The sequence below is a fragment of the Mercenaria mercenaria genome, chromosome 9, assembly GCF_021730395.1.
Source record: "Mercenaria mercenaria strain notata chromosome 9, MADL_Memer_1, whole genome shotgun sequence".
NCBI lineage: Eukaryota > Metazoa > Mollusca > Bivalvia > Venerida > Veneridae > Mercenaria > Mercenaria mercenaria.
In genome coordinates, this window is record NC_069369.1 from 83,161,915 (window position 1) to 83,183,439 (window position 21,525).

Genomic DNA, 21,525 nt, shown 5'->3' on the forward strand with positions numbered 1-21,525 from the left:
TAACTGCCTGCAGTTACATAACTGAAATCAAATCAAACCTTGCACTGTATACAGCATTCTTACATGGAATAGTTCCATCCCAAGATGGAATTAAACACTACTATTAACAAGTGCACAAAAGTAGCGGCTAACTGTTTACTGAAGAGACATTTGATATCGTTAACAGGCAGAAAACACTTGTTTCGTTCAGTTTTATGAGCAGAGAAAGTCTTTGAAGGTTGGAGGGTGATCATTACGTTAACCGGGTAGAAATTTTGTGAACACTTACCAGTCAAACACAACACAGACAAGTATAAACGTGAGAGCAATTAAGAGTTGCTTGTCATCCAAATTTGTGTTGTGCATTTCTCAGAAAGTGTTTTACCCAGAGTCATCAAACCACATAGGATTGTAATCCAGCATGCATGTTGTGCACAGGTGTTCTAATTGGGATGTCACACAACCAGACCAGAATTGTGGCCCTTGACTTGGTAAAAATATGCATAAAAGAGTATTAAAGTTTGTGTCACGTGTATCTTAAAACAGATTTAACCTAGGGTCATTAAACATAATAGCAATATTTTTCAGTATGTGAAGTTGTGCACCTGGTGATTTGTTTGGGATTTTTTTGGTCAGACCAGTTTCACGGCCCTTGATTAAGTCAAATATTCATAGAGGTTATGCAAGTTTGTGTTGCATGTATCTCAAAAAATATTTGACTTAGAGCCATAGAACATTAGGGGAGTATTACATAGCATATGAAGTTATGCACCTGGTGTTCTGTTTGGGATTTCACTCAGCCAGACCAGAGTTATCTCACTTTTCTCTTACAAAAATGGCAGTATCCTTTTAACAAATAAAGAACTTATTATGTAATGTCCATATATGATTTAAAATGTTTATGGGCATTTTAACTTGGCGAAGTTTCATATAACTAGCTGCATAACCTTTGTTGCTGTGGAATTGTGGGCCTTTGAAATAGTTTGAATTGGAAATGACAGCTGAATAGAGTATGTCAAAAGTCGAAAGTAATTTATTATGACTGATATACATGTAACTTGTGGCAGTTTGTCACTCTTGTATCATGTTGCTTTTTATTTAGGAATTTTTCCTTGCATAAATTATAGTCCTAATTGGAAGTTCCTAAAAAGTTTTGAGACCAATTTAAACTTTGTATAAACACACTTAGATAATTCCCCTCTTCGTTTATGATGCTTGGGATTGTAAGTGTTGGGGATTATTGCTTATAAATGACTTCTGTTGTTTTTGGGTCAGTAAATTTATGGTTAAGGGTTCAGTGTACTCGAGTTAGTCAGTCATTTAACTTCATTAGATAACTTGTATATATGTTGGGGTGTCAGTCAGTCGAAACTGTAAAGACCTTGAGAATCATGTCTCCCCATATTCTTTGAGAGAGACATTGTTCTTGATCCAATGTGTCTTCTGTCTGTCAATACATAGAGTATTTTCTGCCTATCTTACAGGTTTGACATTCATACCCTTTCCCAGCACAACATATAGTTATTTTCCCCAATTTTAAGAAATATTCTGAGTCAAGAGCTGTAATCGCTGTCACGAAAAAGGCAGTTGACAAGTACCGGGTATTATGGGCGCTGGATTTTAGCGTGTTCAGGAGCTCATTCCGAACATTTGTTTACTGCCGTTAGCTCTTTATAAAGGGAAGTTACTCACTACAATAAACAATATGTTTCACAGTTCATAAAGGGTACACAAGGTAACTTGATGTCTTTAGGGAAAACATACATGTATGACCAGAGAAACTAATTCATGGCACTGTAACTGCACTGTCGGTCTAGACACTGAAACAAGTACAGGAAACTCTTGCACTTTATCAAGTCGCTAATTCTCAGGAGCTAGTCCTTCAACTTTGATCTTGAATACTGGAAGCTGTCTCTGTCAGTCTTTGACCCGAACCGTCAACTTTTCATTGTAAGTCTTAGTCAGAAACTTTCCCTATCAGTGTGAATTTGACAAAGCATAGATAGTTCAGAAAACTCGGATAAAGCAAAAAAGGAAAGTGGTTGCAAATTTCAGCACTGTTGGTTGAAGGATTATCAATGGTTGGATTACAGAAAAGACATCAATTATTGTTATATAAGTGATTTATTTCAATGATATATGCACCAAAAGTTGTTGTCCTGAAGATTTTTAAAATGTCCTCACTATTTTCTTACCAGTGGGACATATGTCCCCACCAATTGTTATCCTTGGCAGATTACTGGATGCATAGTTTTACTCAAGTTGCAAAATGCAATAGAAAAACCCCATGTGCTCAGAAATGAATAGCAGTGAGTGTGAATATTGATATTCTCTGACTTTCTTTCTTGTACTGGGTGCTCTGTAGTTATGCAAGGTATGATTAGTTTCCATTGATTAGGAAGATAATTAACTCCAACACAGTTAAATAACTAGTTATTTTAGAATCCTTTCAACATGATATTGAGTGAATTAATCATTACATGTAAGGTTGTTTTCTCTTTCTTTGATGTCAAAATAAAGGGGTTTTGAAAGGTTTCATCCAGTTCAGGAGTGTTCGGTTCGCTATTATGGGAAATACTTTCTGCAGTAAATGGTCTGCCATATTTTGTAACTATTAGAATTTTTTTAGGTTTAAAAATGCACTCTTAAATGTCATGTATGTCCGACCGCACAGAGAAAAGAGACTCCTATTACATAAGCTGAATATTGATATTTTATTTGGACAAGAAAAAGACTAATCACTTATTTGTTAAATGAAGAAATGTCAATTTTAGAAATAGTTGCAGGATAACATGCCAGAAAATTGAACCTCTCTCAAGTTTGCTCAGATGATTACAGATTCTGGGGCCATTGCAGAGGAAAACAAGAAAAAGCTTTAAATAACTGTTAATGACATTGCTGAATGGGTGTATACCAAACTTGGTCAGAAGCAGTGTCAACGGGTCAAGGTACTCTAGTGAGCAACTTGGGCCCATTTGGATCACTTGTTTTATTTCTAACTTAGTTTCCTAGAGCCTCAGTAAGTGGTTGAGGTCACTGACCTTGAATCACTTGCCCTTCAGTGTAGAATAGAATTGTTCAGGTCAGGAAGCAATCCAGCTCACTTACGGAAGGTTTGTGGTAGGTCCTTGCCAATGCCTGGCGGCACATCAGACTTTCTTCAGTCATCGGTATATGCCACAGTGACCTAAATTGTGTGGGTGTGTCTAAACAAAATAGCAACAAAAAAACTTCCAGTGCTGTAAGCATTGGCTTTGAAAACACTCTGTTTTGAATGAATATCGTCAAAGTGCAATTTGCAGGATTTTAAACAAAGCTTCCTTTTGATTTTTTTCCAAGCCATGTTTGTCATGTCTGTTTATTTACAGAGTTATTAGATTGGGGTATGTCGTTGGTCGGGCGGGCGGATGGCGGCGTCAAACTGGTGTTTCCGGTCAATAACTTTTGTTTCGGTAAAGATATTTGAATAAAACTTGGTATGTATGTAGGTTATATCAAGACAAAGGCTGGGATTGATTTTGGGGTTTCTGGGGTCAAGGTCAAGGTCACTGTTACTTAAAATAGAAAAAGGGTTTCCGGTCAATAACTTAACTTAGGAATGAGCTATCATGATGAAACTTGGTGTATAGAAAACTTACATAAAGTTGTAGCTTGGGATTGATTTTGGGGTTTCTGGGATCAAGGTCAAGGTCATTGTTACTAAAAATAGGGTTAGGTTAGGGTTAGGGTTAGCATATCTTCTACATGCATGGAGGGATTTTGATGAAAGTTGGCACAATTGTTCACCATCATGGGACGGAGTGTCATGCGCAAGAACCATGTATGGAGCATATCTTCTTCATGCATAGAGGGATTTTTATGTAACTTGGCACAATTATACACCGTCATGAGACAAAGTGTCTTGCGCAGTTCCCTTCTTTAGAATTACTCCCCTTTGTTGTTACTATATATAGCTTATATTGTAACTTTTTCATTACTAGACGTAGGGAAAAATCGAGACCACTTTTCTGTAGTACAACATGCATGTTACATCCAATTTTGAGGTGTATTTTGACCAATCTCTACCTGGTAAGGATTTCTGTGTGGACTTAAAAAATTTTTTTGTAAAGATTAACTTCCCTTAGTTGTTACTATAAATAACTTATATTGTAACTTTTTTAGCTCACCTGTCACAAAGTGACAAGGTGAGCTTTTGTGATCGCGCAGCGTCCGTCGTCCGTCCGTCCGTGCGTAAACTTTTGCTTGTGACCACTCTAGAGGTCACATTTTTCATGGAGTGTTTATGAAAATTGGTCAGAATGTTCACCTTGAGGATATCTAGGTCAAGTTCGAAACTAGGTCATGTTCGGTGAAAAACTAGGTCAGTAGGTCTAAAAATAGAAAAACCTTGTGACCTCTCTAGAGGCCATATATTTCACAAGATCTTCATGAAAATTGGTCAGAATGTTCACCTTGATGATATCTAGGTCAAGTTCGAAACTCGGTTACGTGCCTTCAAAAACTAGGTCAGTAGGTCAATTAATAGAAAAACCTTGTGACCACTCTAGAGGTCACATTTTTCATGGGGTCTTTATGAAAATTGGTCAGACTGTTCATCTTGATGATACCTAGGTCAAGTTCGAAACTGGGTTACATGCGGTCAAAAACTAGGTCAGTAGGTCTAAAAATAGAAAAACCTTGTGACCTATCTAGAGGCCATATATTTCACAAGATCTTCATGCAAATTTGTCAGAATGTTCACCTTGATGATATCTAGGTCAAGTTCGAAACTCGGTTACGTGCCTTCAAAAACTAGGTCAGTAGGTCAAATAATAGAAAAACCTTGTGACCACTCTAGAAGTCACATTTTTCATGGAGTCGTTATGAAAATTGGTCAGAATGTTCACCTTGATGATGTCTAGGTCAAGTTCGAAACTGCATCATGTGCGGTCAAAAACTAGGTCAGTATGTCTAAAAATAGAAAAACCTTGTGACCTCTCTAGAGGCCATATATTTCACAAGATCTTCATGAAAATTGGTCAGAATGTTCACTTTGATGATATCTAGGTCAAGTTCGAAACTGGTTTACGTGCCATCAAAAGCTAGGTCAGTAGGTCAAATAATAGAAAAACCTTGTGACCACTTTAGAGGTCATATTTTTCATGGGGTCTTTATGAAAATTGGTCAGAATGTTTACCTTGATGATATCTAGGTCAAGTTCGAAACTGGGTCATGTGCGGTCAAAAACTAGGTCAGTAGGTCAAATAATAGAAAAACATTGTGACCTCTCTAAAGGCCATATTTTTCATGGGATCTGTATGAAAGTTGGTCTGAATGTTCATCTTGATGATATCTAGGTCAAGTTCGAAACTGGGTGACGTGCGGTCAAAAGCAAGGCAGTAGGTCTAAAAATAGAAAAACCTTGTGACCTTTTTAGAGGCCATACTTTTGAATGGATCTTCATAAAAATTGGTCAGAATGTTCATCATGATGATATCTAGGTCAATTTCGAAACTGGGTCATGTGCCGTCAAAAAGTAGGTCAGTAGGTCAAATAATGAAAAAACCTTGTGACCTCTCTAGAGGCCATATTTTTCATGGGATGTGTATGAAAGTTGGTCTGACTGTTCATCTTGATGATATATAGGTCAAGTTTGAAACTGGGTCAACTGCGATCAAAAACTAGGTCAGTAGGTCTAAAATTAGAAAAATCTTTTGACCTCTCTAGAGGCCATATTTTTCAATAGATCTTCATGAAAATTGGTCTGAATATTCATCTTGATGGTATCTAGGTTAGTTTCGAAACTGGGTCACGTCATATGATGTGTGGTCAAAAACTTGGCCAGTAGGTATAAAAATAGAAAAACCTTGTGACCTCTCTAGAGGCCATATTTTTCATGAGATCTTCATGAAAATTAGTGAGAATGTTCATCTTGATGATATCTAGGTCAGGTTCAAAACAGGGTCACGTACCTTTGAAAACTAGGTCAATAGGTCGAATAATAGAAAAACCTTGTGACCTCTCTAGAGGCCATATTTTTCAATGGATCTTCATGAAAATTGGTCAGAATTTTTATCTTGATGATATCTAGATCAAATTCAAAACTGGGTCACATGAGCTCAAAAACTAGGTGACTATGTCAAATAATAGAAAAAACGACGTCATACTCAACACTGGGTCATGTGGAAACAGGTGAGCGATTCAGGACCATCATGGTCCTCTTGTTATAATTGACCGTAGGGAAAAACCAGGACCACTTTTCTGTGGTACAACATAGTTGTTACTTTCTAATTTTAGGTGTTTTTTAAGGTATCTCTACCTGGTAAGGAGTTTTTTTGAGGACTTAGAAAAACAAAAGAATTACAATGATTACTAAACAACCACAAAATTAAAATTACATCTGCAAATACAGGTGCTAGAGTAAAGAAATTTGCTGTGACGGGCGTATATTGTGACATTCTGGCACTCTTGTTTATTCTTATGAAAAGTGTTGAAAACCTGGTTTCGTGGCATTGCCGCGTTTCTTGTTTTAAATTCCTGTAATAAGCAAAACTTTTACAACTTCTAGGATGTTTTGGATTATTGTTAAAGTTCTTCAAAGAACTACTAATAAATAATCTTTAGCCAAATAAAATCTTTTTGAATTTGCAGTCTGTGTGACCTAAAAAAATACTTTAAGTTACTTAATGTATTACAGAATACCAGCTTAAACATACGGATTATAGTAAAACAGAAGTGGTTGATAATTTTTATTAGTCCTCTCTCTCACCTATAATCCCCATGATATGTAAAATATTAATAGTTCCACTTTCTCTGTAATATATTGGCCGGGAGCCAGTGAGATAAGTATGCATATATACATATGTTGTAACTCATGTAGACTGTATAACACAAATAATAGATCAAGTATTGCTGTACAGTAGCAGATTGCTTTCTGGTATACTTCTCTACAAAAGTAGCACAAAATTCTACAGATTATTGTTAATACCTTTCCCTGTATTCAAAATTCTCATTCAAATTCCATTTGGTATTAGTAGAAGGCTCTTTCTGCCTTTTCCACAGAAAATCTGTGGAATGTGATACACAAATGAATAACCCTTACCCTGCTAAATTTCTATAATGAACTTGTCCATCTTTCAATTTGGACAGTACCATTAACTGTTTAAAAGGGGTGTTTGACTGACTGGCAAATAGTGCAGATCATGATCAGACTGCACTGATGTGCAGGCTGATCAAGATTTACACTGGTCGCAAAGGCAGAATCAGTTGTGTCCAGCATGATAAGGATTAAGCAAATTTGTGTGTTATGGACATAATTTTTTATTATTATCATCGGAGCTTTTGCATTATATTTTGGCCTTGTACATGTATTAAGAAAATGCTCTGACCTGAAATATATTTCACAGTTGACTTAGCTTAGATTGAACATATTCTTTAATGTACAATTCTTTCAAGCTGAAAACTGAAATTTCCACATAAGATATCAGGAAACTGATACAAATTGGAAAAATTTCAGAATTTGTCTCTTGTTCGTTTAACTTAGTTCATCCATGCTGTTTCGTGTACTGAACCATAAACTTTAAAGATATATATAAAGTATAAAGATACTATAGGCATGTTTTTGTTAGCCAAGCATTACAAGCTCTTATGGGCTTGTACCAGAGTCAGATTGCCTAGATATTTTGATGACTGATTGTTTTTGCGGTGCAGTATATCTGTTGCCAATTACTGGAGGTACATTCTTGTCTGTATTTTACCCTTGTGTTTGTGCCTTGTTAAATGATTTTCTGCTGGATTACTGAGAGGATAAATAATGATGGAACTCTTTTGTATGCATCTAGAGGTACTAAACTTTTCTTAGATTTTCAAAGTACTGATTTGTGAAAAATTGATAGATACATTCTTTCCTTTGTTTTGAGCATAATTTGATAAAATTAGATTTGTGCAGAGGTACCGAAATTGTTACACGTCACTTTACGTGGTAAGTGACCTTTAGTTGATAAACATAAACATTTGAAGTTGAAGCAAAAGAACATTGTGTTTACATACAGCCAGCAAATAAATGCCAGGTTATGAAGTGTAATGATTATTAATATGATTTGGTGCATGAACTAGTTTTGCATTGAATCAGTAGCTTTACTTGTTTGATTTTTAAATTCATTCATGTTTGGTGTCTTCCCTATCTATAGACAGATATTTAACCTACTTGGGCACATAGTTATGATTCCAACAACCTCTCTCATCTGCTTCATCTGACAAAAAAAACCTTTTATCCATGGAGTATTGTGTTTCTGTTCATAAATTTTTGATGTGTTTGTAAAACTACAAAGAGCTTTGAACTAAGGGAAAACTTCTACATTTACTAGTCAAGTGGTTAAGGTGACTGGCCTTGAATCACTTGCCCCCGCAGCTTTTTAGCGCCGCTCAGGTTGTGAGAAGTTGTCCAGCTGGTTTAAGGAACGTCAATGGTTCTATTACAGGGCCCATAGAGGCCTGAAATAATGTCCAGAGGGGTACATGGGGTCTTTCTCCACCATTACAGCTGGAAAGTTGCCGTATTACTTAATCTATGTTAGTGAGACTCAGCACCCAACAAAAATGATAAAAAACAAGAGAGGAAAGCATTAATTGTGTCAGTGTGGGGGTGTATAGCACATGAACAGGATTTGATACTTGAGAGTGAAATATGTATAGTGCACTTTGTGATTACCACAATACAACAACTTTGGACTGGGGTCACTAATGTTGATTTACATGTAATGTTTGTATCACTGTTTACATGTTCAATTAATACATCATGTACTCCAGTGTTACATGTATGTAGTTAAAAATGTTATTGTCAGAATGTGTTCATTTAAACAGGAAAGTCATAAAGTGGGAAAACCAACAACCTGTGGAAAAAGCCTTGGCATATATATAAAACCTAGATAAAAGTTTCTGCCTGCCATACTGTGTCTAATTGATGCTGGTGCACAGTATTCGAACATGAATAATACATAATACCGAAATGTTAAAGGTACATGTATATAAGATCCAAATTTCATATTTGAAAACATGAACGATTACTTCATAATTATAGTAACTTCATGACTTAATTATGAATGTACCCTACATAAACAATTACTTTGTATATTTAGTAAAGTTAAAAAATGCATTTGATTAGGATTTTCTACATTTGAAGTAAATATCTACAGATAAAATATTTACTGAAAGATGGCCATTGGATGGCTCCAAAATCTATGTTTGATTTTAAAAGATCCTGTTAAAATTTGTTGATAGTAATTGTTTAATGTACAGTGGAAATTAAAGATATATCTGGGGTTGATTTATACTGGTTCATGTTCTTACAACATTGCAAATAAAGCATAATTATCAACCAGTCTAGGTCTTGTGCAACATGATGCCACTACATTGTGCTTGGCATGTGCTGTAGGTTATAAGAGTAAACAAACACTGCAGTTTGTGTTGTAATCACCTGTTTCATCTTAGATATGTCATTTACCAGTTTTACTACCAGTCCTTGTTGATATTCATTGCATTTTCATAGTTCTTTGTGATTTGTGTAGAAATTTTGCAACCTGTTTCTCCATTGCATTATTGCATAAGGGCCTAGTAAAACAGTAACAATTGTTATTAGTCAGATCAACTACATCATTTCTATCCTCTTAAACTCACAGCAGCCTCACAGTTTGAAATGAATGAAAAAAAGAAAAGTATATATAATATTACTCGGATTAAAGCCATCTGTGAATAGAATTTGTGGAGTAAACCATCTGTTTTGTAGAACTGAACAGCCTTGTGTAGGTTTGTTGTACAGCTGTTTTATTTTCTCTTTAGAACTATAAATTAGTGCCTTTGATTTTTTGCAGGGGTGGTATACATATTGTTTTCTTAACACTGTTATTATTTTAATGTTAGGAGAATAGCGCTTCTTGTTGAATTGTGAAGGCTTGATATTGTATGCATTTTATGTTTCCTTCCTCTAGAATTGAAAAGTTTCCATATGGCAAAAGTTTCTAAAAATTATGTATTTGACGTTTTCCAGGCTTTTAAGAACCTTGAAAAGCTGATGGATGCCCATGATGACGAGAGCGCTCTGAAGATGTTGTCATTTCCACGGGGAACAAATCCGTTCCTGGACCGGGAGCGATGTCTGCTCTGTAACTGTGAAAGGCAGGATCCACCAGAAGCCGAGTCACTCAAAGCTGGTAAATAATTATCATTAATGCCTTAACTAAAAAATTGCTTGTTCGCATTAACGTGACCCAAAGCTCTTTGTGTAGGTAGGTACGTAGGGATTTTTTGTTTGCATATATCATAAAGGGCAAAAAAAATTTCACCTCACTGGCTAGAAAAAAGTTGGGTCATAGCGATTTTCACAAGTAGGTCATGTTACCGCAAACAAATGCTTTTTAATGATAACCTGATGTAAGAGCCAAGTTCAGAAAGTTTGAGAAATGGCTTACATTGCTGTGAAGTCCCAAGCCAAAAAAAGGTCGCCCTAGTTTTGACAGCGATAGACTATGGATAGAGAAGTTGCATGTTTGTTTCCTTATAGAGAAGACGGTATGTCTGAAGTCATATGTTCTCCAGCTTAGATTCATGTGGGAAAGTTGTTGGTTATAGAGAGCAAGTCACACTATTGCAGAATCCAGGAATGCCTTATAGATTAACCATCCACCATAATATAGAAAAAATACAATTGAAAGCAGTAGTAAACATCATTGATCAGTGAAATTCAGGATGGGAAAACAAGTCTTAGTGTTTTGTCCAAAATAGAAAATCTAGCTCTGCATACTGTATGCATATATTATGATAGTACATTGCTATCATGTTGTGACAGTCATAGACATTTCTGTAGTTGATAAGATCTCAGCCTTCCCAATGGTATTTACACATTGACCAGTGATAGAGGCGCTGCTGGAACAGTGATTGGTAAACAGTAATATACATTGCCAGATTACCTACATATACAGATGGCAAAGTTCAGATGCACTGTAAAGATTATCGCTTGTTTAATCTGGAAGAATGCTGTTGGGGCCAAGTGAAGAGTTTGTATTTACTTTCTCACATTGTGCCCAGCACAGGCATTAGTTAGTGCATCATGCAGTTATGAAGCAGAATCCTTGTTCACTCATTTCCTGGTGATACTAATTAATAGATTGTATTTATTTATGCTTGATTGATCTTTTAAGATGAAAAAATCTTCTCTAAAATTTTACCCATAGTGCCATTTAAATTCTGAAGATCCGCATTTTGGGTCAATGCACACCCAAGTCTTCTGCCTGTTCCTTTCCATTATAACATTAAAATTCAGGTATATATAGGTGGGCTGGTTGTGAACTAGAATAGGTCATGTGAGCAATTTATTTCATAGTAAAAAGTTTTTAAGATTTCTCTATGTCTAAGTCAAGATATAAGTATATTGTACATAACAACATTCAGTATTGTCATTAAAGTTCAATGTTTTTTGTGGGGCTTTTTATTTCTTTAATTTTTTTTATTTTAATTTTTACAGAATAATTTTCCCTTCCTGACGGGCCCTGCCACCATTCCCTTAGAACTGAAAAAAAAATACTGATTTCCCTTCTTACATGCTTCATTGTTATACGCCTGAAGGGACATATTATGCAGGGGCGGCAAATTCAATTGTACGTATTGCCCAGGTTGTCCCAAAGCTTGTAATATTACCAGAATTTACTATATAACTATCCTACGAACAAGTACAAAATTGCAATTGACTAAAACGGACAAGCAAGTCAAAATCAGATTTCGCCGCCCCTGTATTATGTTATACCCCTGGTGTACGTCCGTTAGCAATTTCATGTCCTCTCTGTAACTCTGAATCCCTTGAAGGATTTCAAAGAAACGATACAAAAATTAATGTTCGCCACATCGAGACGACATGCAGAGCGCATATTCCGGATGGCTAGCTACAAGGTCAAGGTCACACTTAGGGGTCAAAGGTCATACTTTCGGGCTTATATTGCTCCGCATTGCGGTGCTCTTGGGTTAGTGTGCAAAAATATATTGGCAAACAGAAAGTCTGGCTTGTCAGAAATACTCCCCAGTTTCATTTCAGACACAAACATAATATTTGTAGGAGTTGAATGTAAATGCATTTGTGGCAATTTGTTGCAAGAAAAACACAGAGAAATCATTACAGAAATCAGTGCTTTTGAAGTACACAGTCATGTAGAGGGAATAAGTAGAGAAAATAATATATTTGTAGGCCTAAACTTAATGGATTTGGGTAAATGCGTGAGAAGTAAAGTACTACAAATAATACGATTGTACAGAATTTTCACTTTTAGATATGGAAAATCAATTGCAGTCTTGTGTATATCAGAAATGTCTGCCAACAGTATTTACATGCATTCTTACCATGCAAAAAGTATTCACTTGAAACATGTCTGTTGCAAAAACTGTCAGGTTTTCCAGATACAAGTCAGTTTGGTTGTCTTACTGACACAATTTTAATATTATTCAAGCAAAATGGTGTGAGAAGTAATGTCATTCAACAGTTTAAAGTGTCTGGATGCTTAACGGCCATTAGGAGCAGAGAGAAAACACAGTTTTGATTTTTCGGACTTTTGTTTGAGATTGGTCATTAGGGAGGTTACAGTAAATGCGTAGAAGGTACTCTCTAAAAGGGGTTTCTACCCAAGAGTGTTTCGATTTAAAGATAAAAAAGTACCTTCCTTGTGACCATTTTTTCCACTTGGCCATGTCACCAGAAAGTCGACATCTTTGCTTTGCCTACCCTTATGCAAGCATACTTAACTCAAAATTAAAACATTTAATTATGAAAGAGGAGATATGCACAGAAATATATAATAACAAGTATTTGTATGTATTTTCAGAGTCTCAAGATAACCAGTCATTGGAGAACAATCCTCTAGCACAGGTAAACATTCTGCATTGTTTTCTTAGGTGTGTAGCTGTACAGTAGTTGCAGGTGCCAATATTACAATGAAGTGGTGCTGTGTATTTTGGTAATAAATACAGCTTATTTCATTACAAAACCTGAAATTAACAATTATGTCTTGTCTTATATTATGCATATATACATTGCATTGCTCATTTTTATTTGGAAGTCAGTAGGTCAAAGGTCAAGGTCATAACGATTTTGGGGACTGAAAATTGGACAGGTCATCACGAAAGGGCATATGTGTTGTACAAATATCTCTTTTTAGCTCCACTATTTGGAGAATAGGAGGCTATTCTACTTGCCCCAGCGTCTGCGTGAGCTTTCTTGGTTAAAGTTTTTTGGCAACCTTTGTTTTTCTGTCATATCTTTGTTACTATTGCTTATATCTTACTGTAACTTCACATAAACATTGTCCAGCATACAAACAAAGTATATGCAGTGGCTGGGCCCATTATACCCAAGGTCAAGGTCACCAAGGTGTTATACTTATTAAAGTTTTTTGGCAACCTTTGTTTTTCTGTCATATCTTTGTTACTATTGCTTATATCTTACTGTAAGTTCACATAAACATTTTCCAGCATACAAACAAAGTATGTGCAGTGGCTGGGCCCATTATACCCAAGGTCAAGGTCACAAAGTTGTTATACTTGGAATTATTTTCATGTTAAATTTTTTCGAAAGCTTTGTTTATAGACATATCTTTGGTACATTAAAAGATGATGACTTGAAATTAAAAATATTTCTTTATAATCATCATCTGCATGTGTGGTTACAATCCCCATAACTCTAACTGTATTTTTGACAGAATTATGCCCCTTTCATACTTAAAGTTTTTTGGCAGTCTTCACTTTCTGGATGTAACTGTAGTACAGTATAAGATAAAGACTTGAAACTTAAAATGTATCTTTATCATCATCATCTGCATGTGTGGTAACAATCCCCATAACTCTGATTTGTATTTTTGACCAAATTATGCCCCTTTCATACTTAAATTTTTGACAAACTTCGTTTTCTGGACGACTTGACTTGAACTCAAAATATATTTTTACCATCATCATCTGCATATGTGGTAACAGTCCCAATAACTCTAGTTTGTGTTCTTGACAGAATTATACCCCTTGGTGTATCTTCCTTTTAAAGTAGAGGTCTCTTATTGAGACATATATTCATTTTACTGTCAAATCGCCGAATAGTGGAGCTTACGGACAGCTGTTGTTTCTTTTACCACTGTGGTTACACAAAAGTTATTATATTTTTCAGTTACCCCTGTGGGTGTGTCCGTCATGTAGGAAAGCAGCTGACCAAGAGATGGAGAAGAAACCTTCCCTGGAACAGTTCTTGGTAATGTTACTTATGAGAAGATAGGCATTTATAGCAATATATTCTAGTTGTTTGCATTTCACAGCTTTGATTACAACCCATGGATCAAGGGTTCTTAAATAACTTGTCACATGTCTGCCTCAATGACACTATATGTCACGTGCAAGAAGCAGATTCGTAGCTTAAAGGTCAAGGTCATACTTTGAGGTCAAAGGTCAAAAGACCTGTTTTGCTTGTCCGGGCTGTAACTCAGCCATAGATTGAGAGATTCTTCAATACTTTGGCACAAACGTTGCCTCAGTAAGATGATGTGTCATATGCAACAACCAGATTGGTAGCTTAATGGTCAAGGTCATACTAAGAGGTCAAAGGTCAACACTTGTCCAGGCTGTACTCGGCCATCGATTGAGGGTTTCTTATAACTTGGCCCAATTGTTTGCCTCAGTGAGACCGTCTGTCAGGCGTAAGTAGTTGAAAGGTCAAGGTCACACTTAGAGGTCAAAGGTCAAAAGTTGATGCAGTTTCTCTTGTCTGGGTTGTAACTTAGCCGTGGATGGAGATGTTCTTAAATAACTTGGCAAAACTGTTTGCCGCAATCAGTTCTGTCGCCGCCAAATACGGCAAATAGTATTATAAATGTTAGTCCTTTTGACATTGGCAGGCTCGACATGTTGCCAGTCGGCATCTAGTTCATTTATAAATTCTTGCTCAGAAGTTGTAACACTACAGGCTGTTACAGGAAATACATGACAAAAATTCCGCCCTTACTTGAATAGAATTCCACCAGTATTTCAGTCTCTCGTTTTGTGACTCATTTGAACTATGTTATACTTTAACAGTACTTACATATTTCACTTTATGTACAGGACACAGATGGAGAGTCATTTCTCCCAGACATCAGTATAAAATCAGGCTCCGAGCCGACAACTCCCAATGGCAGTATATGTACCTGTGATGCGTGCACGGAGAGACGGTATATGTAATAACTTCTTTTCCTTCACAGTCCTAATCCATCTGACCATATTAACCTTTACCCTGCTAAATTTCTAAAATGGACTGGTCTGTTACTCAATTTGGGCAGTACCATTTATTATTCGTAGGGGTTTTCACTGAAAATTTACTGACTGAATAGCCAACTTTTTAGACCATGATCAGCCTGCATGGATGTGCTGGCTGATCCTGGTCTGCACTGGTCGCAAAGGCAGGGTCACTTGCTGCCAGCAGGCTAAAGGTTAAGTAAACTTGAAAAAGATTTTGTGTCAGATTTGTCATCTCATTATAAGGCAAAATTTAATCAACCTACAGTTAATGAAGAACATCTGTGATATGTTTATATGTGTTAGGAACTTTGAAGGGGCAATAATCCTTGTACTAACTTGATATTTTCTGGGTGTGTGAGCATTATAAATTATGTGTGGTTGTGTCTGCCAACTGGCTTAACCAAAATATTGAGGAGTTGGTGTGAAATGGTTGTACCCGAGTCTGTAATAAATGTTCTAGACCATATCCTCACTGTGTATTTTGTAACATGACAGACTAACAATCTACACCAAGGGTTTTTAGCTTGCCTGAGCACGAAGGTGAGCTATTGTGACCAATCATTGTCGGTTGTCGTCCGGCATCCGTCAACATTTGCCTTGTTAACACACTATAGAGGCCACAGTTATGACCCAATTTTTATGAAACTTGGTCAGAATGTTTGTCTTGATGATCTCTAGGTCAAGTTTGAAACTGGGTCATGTGGGATCAAAAACTAGGTCAGTAGGCCAGATCGAGGAAAATCTTGTTAACACTAAGAGACCACATTTTAAGTTTGAAACTCATGAGAATTGGTCGGAAGGTTTGTCTTGATGATAGAATCTGGGTCATGTGGGATCAAACACTAGGTCATTCGATCAAATCAAAGGTAAAGCTTGTTAACACTCTAGAGGCCACATTAATGACCCTATCTTCATGAGACTTGGTCAGAATGTTTGTCTTGATGACCTTTAGGTCAAGTTCATATCTTGATCATGTTAGGTCAAAAACTAGGTCACCTGATCAAATCAAAGGAAAAGTATGTTAACACTCTAGAGGCCACAATGACATGTTGGCTATATTACTCAGGTGAGCAATCTAGGGTCAAGTAGGGGACCCTCTTGTAGTTGTACCCCCCGACAACAAAGTTGTAAGGGTGGGTATACTGGTTTCAGGTTGTCTGTCTGTCTGTCCGTAGACACATTTTTGTGCGCACCATCTCTCCTCATCCCCTTAACACAATTTAATAAAACTTCACACAAGTGATCAGTAACAACAGTAGTTGTGCATGGGGCATGTTAGGTTCTTTCCGAAAAAATAATTGCAGAGTTATGGGACTTTGTTTTTTGTTACTATACTATATACATAGACACAATGTTGTGCACACCATCTCTCCTGATCCCCTTGACATAATTTAATGAAACTTCACACAAGTGATCAGTAACAATAGTAGTTGTGCATGGGGCATGTTTGGTTCTTTCAGAATTTTTTATTGCAGAGTTACGGGACTTTTTTTGTTTTACTATACTATATACATAGACACAATTTTGTGCGCACCATCTCTCCTGATCCCCTTGACACAGTTTAATGAAACTTCACACAAGTGATTAGTAACAATAGTAGTTGTGCATGGGGCATGTTAGTTTCTTTCAGAATTTTTTATTGCAGAGTTACGGGACTTTGTTTTTTGTTACTATACTATATACATAGACACAATCTTGTGCGCACCATCTCTCCTGATCCCCTTGACACAGTTTAATGAAACTTCACACAAGTGATCAGTAACAACAGTAGTTGTGCATGGGACATGTTTGGTTCTTTCAGAATTTTTTTTTGCAGAGTTATGGGACTTTGTTTTTTTGTTACTGTACTATATACATAGACACAATTTTGTGCGCACCATCTCTCCTGATCCCCTTGACACAATTTAATGAAACTTCACACAAGTGATTAGTAACAACATTAGTTGTGCATAGGGCATGTCACGTTCTTTCAACAACAAAAATTGCAGAGTTTTGGGACTTTGTTTCTTGTTAACATACTATGTACATACATATGCATATGCAATCTTGTGCGCGCCTAATCTTTCAAACCCTTGCACATAACTTAATGAAACTTCACACAAGTGATCAGTGCCAATCCTAGTTGTGCATGGTGCATGTTACGTTCTTTTAGATAAATATTCTGCATAGTTATGGCACTTCGTTTTTTGTTACTCTACTGTATACATACAGTCAATATACATAAAGTCCACATAATTATGCAATCTTGTGTGCGTCAAATTGCAATATACTGTGTCAGTGCATGCGAGGGGTACATTCATCACCTTTAGTGATAGCCCTAGTTTTTTTTGGCAGGGAGGGTGGAGGTGGTGGGGAGTTTCTTAGAATATATTTTGAAAGAACACAACTGTCAGTTGAGATATTGTAATTATTATTATAATGTCAGATTTTAAAACTGATGAGTAGTTCTAAGCAGCTGTTGAAAAACTATGTTAAACCCAAAACAAATTACTGAACATTGCTCAAAGTGAGCTGTTAATATAGGTGGATGGTCAGTTGTCCAACATCCTATGTCAACATTTTTACTCTGAAACTAATGGTCAGAATTACACCAAACTTGGTCTGTAGTATGTTGACATGGATCTCATAACAAATTTGTACAAATGGTAGGAGTCCACAGTGCTAAAAATAGAAACATCAACACCACCACCATAGGATTGTATATGTACAGAAATCAGCTCGGCTATAATAGAAATCTCCTTGTTAGTCCCCTACTGGTTGAAAACCAGTTTTGGGGACTATAGGAATGCGCTTTTCCGTCATTCCGTCCGTCCGTCCGTCTGTCCGTCCGTCCGTCCGCAATTTCGTGTCCGGTCCATAACTCTGTCATCCATGAAGGGATTTTAATATTACTTGGCACAAATGTTCCCCATGATGAGACGACGTGTCATGCGCAAAACCCGGACCCCTAGCTCAAAGGTCAAGGTCACAATTGGAGGTCAAAGGTCAACAGGGCTTTTTTCCTGTCCGGTCCATAACTCTCCCATCCATGAAGGGATTTTAATATTACTTGGCATAAATGTTCCCCATGATGAGACGACGTGTCATGCGCAAAACCCGGACCCTAGCTCAAAGGTCAAGGTCACAGTTGGAGGTCAAAGGTCAACAGGGCTTTTTTCCTGTCCGGTCCATAACTCTCCCATCCATGAAGAGATTTTAATATTACTTGGCACAAATGTTCCCATGAGAAGACGACGTGTCATGCGCAAACCTAGACACCTAGCTTAAAGGTCAAGGTCACAATTGGGTCAAAGGTCAACAAGGCTTTTTTCCTGTCCGGTCCATAACTCTCCCATCTATGAAGGATTTTAATATTACTTGCACAAATGTACCTCATAATAAGACGATGTGTCATGCACAACTTTCAAACCCCTAGCTCAAAGGTCAAGGTCACACTTAGCAGTCAAATGTTAACATAGCATGAACAGGGTCTGTTTCGTGTCCGGTCCATAACTCTGACATTCATTAAGGAATTTTAATATCACTTAGCACAAGTGTTCCCCATGATGAGACGACGTGTCGTGCGCAAATCCCAGACCCCTAGCTCAAAGGTCAAGGTCACAATTGGGGGTCAAAGGTCAATAAGGTTTTTTCCCTGTCCGATCCAGAACTCTGTCATCCATCAAGGGATTACAATATTACTTGGCATAAATGTTTCCCATGATGAGACGACGTGTCATGCGCAACACCCAGTACCTTAGCTTAAAGGTCAAGGTCACACTTTGAGATCAAAGTCAAGAGGATTTTTTTCCTGTCCGGTCTATAACTTTGTCATGCAAAGCAGGATTTAGATATCAGTTGGCACAAATATTCCCCTGGATGAGACAACATGTCATGCGCAAGAACCAGGTCCCTAGGTCTAAGGTCAAGGTCATATTTAGAGGTCAAAGGTCAAATTCAAGAATGACTTTGTACGGAACATTTCTTCTTCATGCATGGAGGGATTTTGATGTAACTTGGACCAAATGTTCACCACCATGAGGCACCCTTGTTTTTAGAATTACGTCCCTTTGTTGTTACTATAAATAGATTTTATTGTAACTTTTTTATTACTGGTGGTAGAGAAAAATCGAGACCACTTTTCTGTGGTACAGCATGCATGTTACATCTAATTTTTAGGTGTATTTTGACCTATCTCTACCTGGTAAAGAGTTTCTTGTGGACTTATATAGATTTTTTTTTTTTTTTTTTTTTTTTTTTTTTTTTTTTTTTTTTTTTTAAAGATTAATTTCCCTTTGTTGTTACTATAAATAACTTACATGATAACATTTTTATAATCAGCCAAAAAAATTCAATATGAAAACAACTATAGGTTTTTATATATATAGATTTTAATCCAAGTGTTTTGTTATAACATATTGTATATATAGTACAATATTGTTTATGCATCATTGACAGATATCAGTTCATTATGTTATACTGCAGTAGAGAAAATTAGGTGCCTTCCAGTAGGGGACTTTGTATTGCATGGCAATACTTCATTCACTTGTTTTCGTTGTTTTGCTGGACATTTAGAGGAAACATACAGTGTATCTTGGACTGATGTCCAGAGTAAATTGCTTTGAGAGACACTGTAAAAGGTTAACAGTTTATGTTATAAATTTATAATCTAATCAATATCAGATCACTTGATGCTTGGTCAGTGACATCATTTATGGTTTGAACTGAAGAAAGTGAGTTGCACTGTGCCAGATTACATAAAAGATGACTAGTGTAATCTTTCAAATTGGTGCATTTAAGTGTGACCCCAATTTAAGATATAAAAACAACTGCCACACCATTCATTGGTGTAAATTCAAATGTGATTGTTGTTAGGGATATAGGCTTGATTCTTGGCCAATTTAAACTACATACATGCAAACTTTCACACCTATATCATATCCAAAGTCGAGAGCGGTGGCAGCCATATCCAAAGTCTAGTGGTGGTAGCCCAAAATTCAGTTTCATAACGTATCCCCAGCACAGATGATACTGAAGATGTAAGTGCAAATAAGGTGTTCATGCATATAAAACACCATTTTATGGTGTAAATGCTAACAAGACACCATTATTGGGGCTTTAATGCAAGTTGCGACAACATGGAAGGTTTTAGTGTAAATGTACAAAACTTCTGTCTGTATTAGTATAAATGTAATATTTGTTTCAGTGTTCTGTTTGTTTTAATGTAAATAGAAAAACTGATGTTTGTTTTAGTGTAAATGTAAATACTTCTGTTTGTTTTACAGAATGATTGAATCGGAGCACGAGCTGGAGACTGCCGCTTTACAACAATATTGGACGGAGTTGCGGAAGGTTGTACGCTGTCTATATGGAAATCGTGATGAGAACAACACAGAAGAGCTCAACACTAACAGATTGCCAGCTGATGATCATGTCACAGACCTTGTACACAAGTATGTTATGAACATGTAACTTAACCTACATTTTTAGCACATCTGATTTTTTGAGAGAGAAAAATGATGAGTTATTGTCATCACTTGATCGGCGTTGACGTTGCCTGGTTAAGTTTTATGTTTAGGTCAGCTTTTCTCTTAAACTGTTAAAGCTATTGCTTTAAAACTAGCAACACTTGTTCACCATCAAAGGCTGACTCTGTACAGCAAGAAACATAACTTCAACCTGCTTTTGCAAGAATAATGGCCCCTTTTGGACTTGGAAAATATCAGATTTCTTGGTTAAGTTTTGCGTTTAGGTAAACTTTTCTCCTGAACGGTCAAAGCTATTGCTTTAAAACTTGGAGCAGTTATTCGCCATTGAAAACTGACTCTGCACAGCGAGTACCATAACTCTGCATTGCTTTTTGCAAGAATTATGGCCCCTTTTGGACTTAGAAAATCAAGAGTAGGACAATATGTCTATTATACAAAAACAAAAAAATCAGATGAGCATCTGCACCCACAAGTCGATGCTCTTGTTTGGCCAGTTTTGTCATCAGAAAATCCTTTAAAGCAGTAGCATGTATACATGTACACATATTTTTACTGCAGTTAAGAGGTTCAGTATGGTTAGTACAGTCAAAGAATGGCTCTTTCTAGGAGTAATCAGGAAGTTTAATTGCATGCATCGGAAGATTTTGTTTTGTTCAGCCTGTGACGATATTATAGTAGCCTCCATGATTAAGTCGTTACGGTTCATGACAATGAAAAAGTTGCGTCTCATTTGGTCCGAAACATTCAAAGTCTTTCATGTGAGAAAGCCATCCACATTTGACTTAAGGATGGTCGATGGTTTTACCTA

At 36.7% G+C, this 21,525-nt stretch overlaps 1 protein-coding gene across 4 annotated transcripts in view; it reads left to right on the forward strand.

Annotated features, from left to right (window-relative positions):
* LOC123547606 (protein FAM193A-like) overlaps positions 1–21,525 on the forward strand; it is a 64,308-nt gene that overhangs the window by 21,261 nt on the left and 21,522 nt on the right. For 2 of the 4 annotated variants that reach the window (XM_045334853.2, XM_045334855.2), the window contains exons 2-6: positions 10,004–10,166; positions 12,822–12,865; positions 14,150–14,230; positions 15,076–15,188; positions 20,514–20,681. In XM_045334853.2, the coding sequence (XP_045190788.2) occupies positions 10,004–10,166; positions 12,822–12,865; positions 14,150–14,230; positions 15,076–15,188; positions 20,514–20,681 (569 nt within the window). Of the gene's footprint in view, positions 1–7,654; positions 7,802–10,003; positions 10,167–12,821; positions 12,866–14,149; positions 14,231–15,075; positions 15,189–20,513; positions 20,682–21,525 lie in introns of those variants that run through there. The other 2 variants (XM_045334856.2, XM_045334854.2) reach the window with 2 other exon arrangements.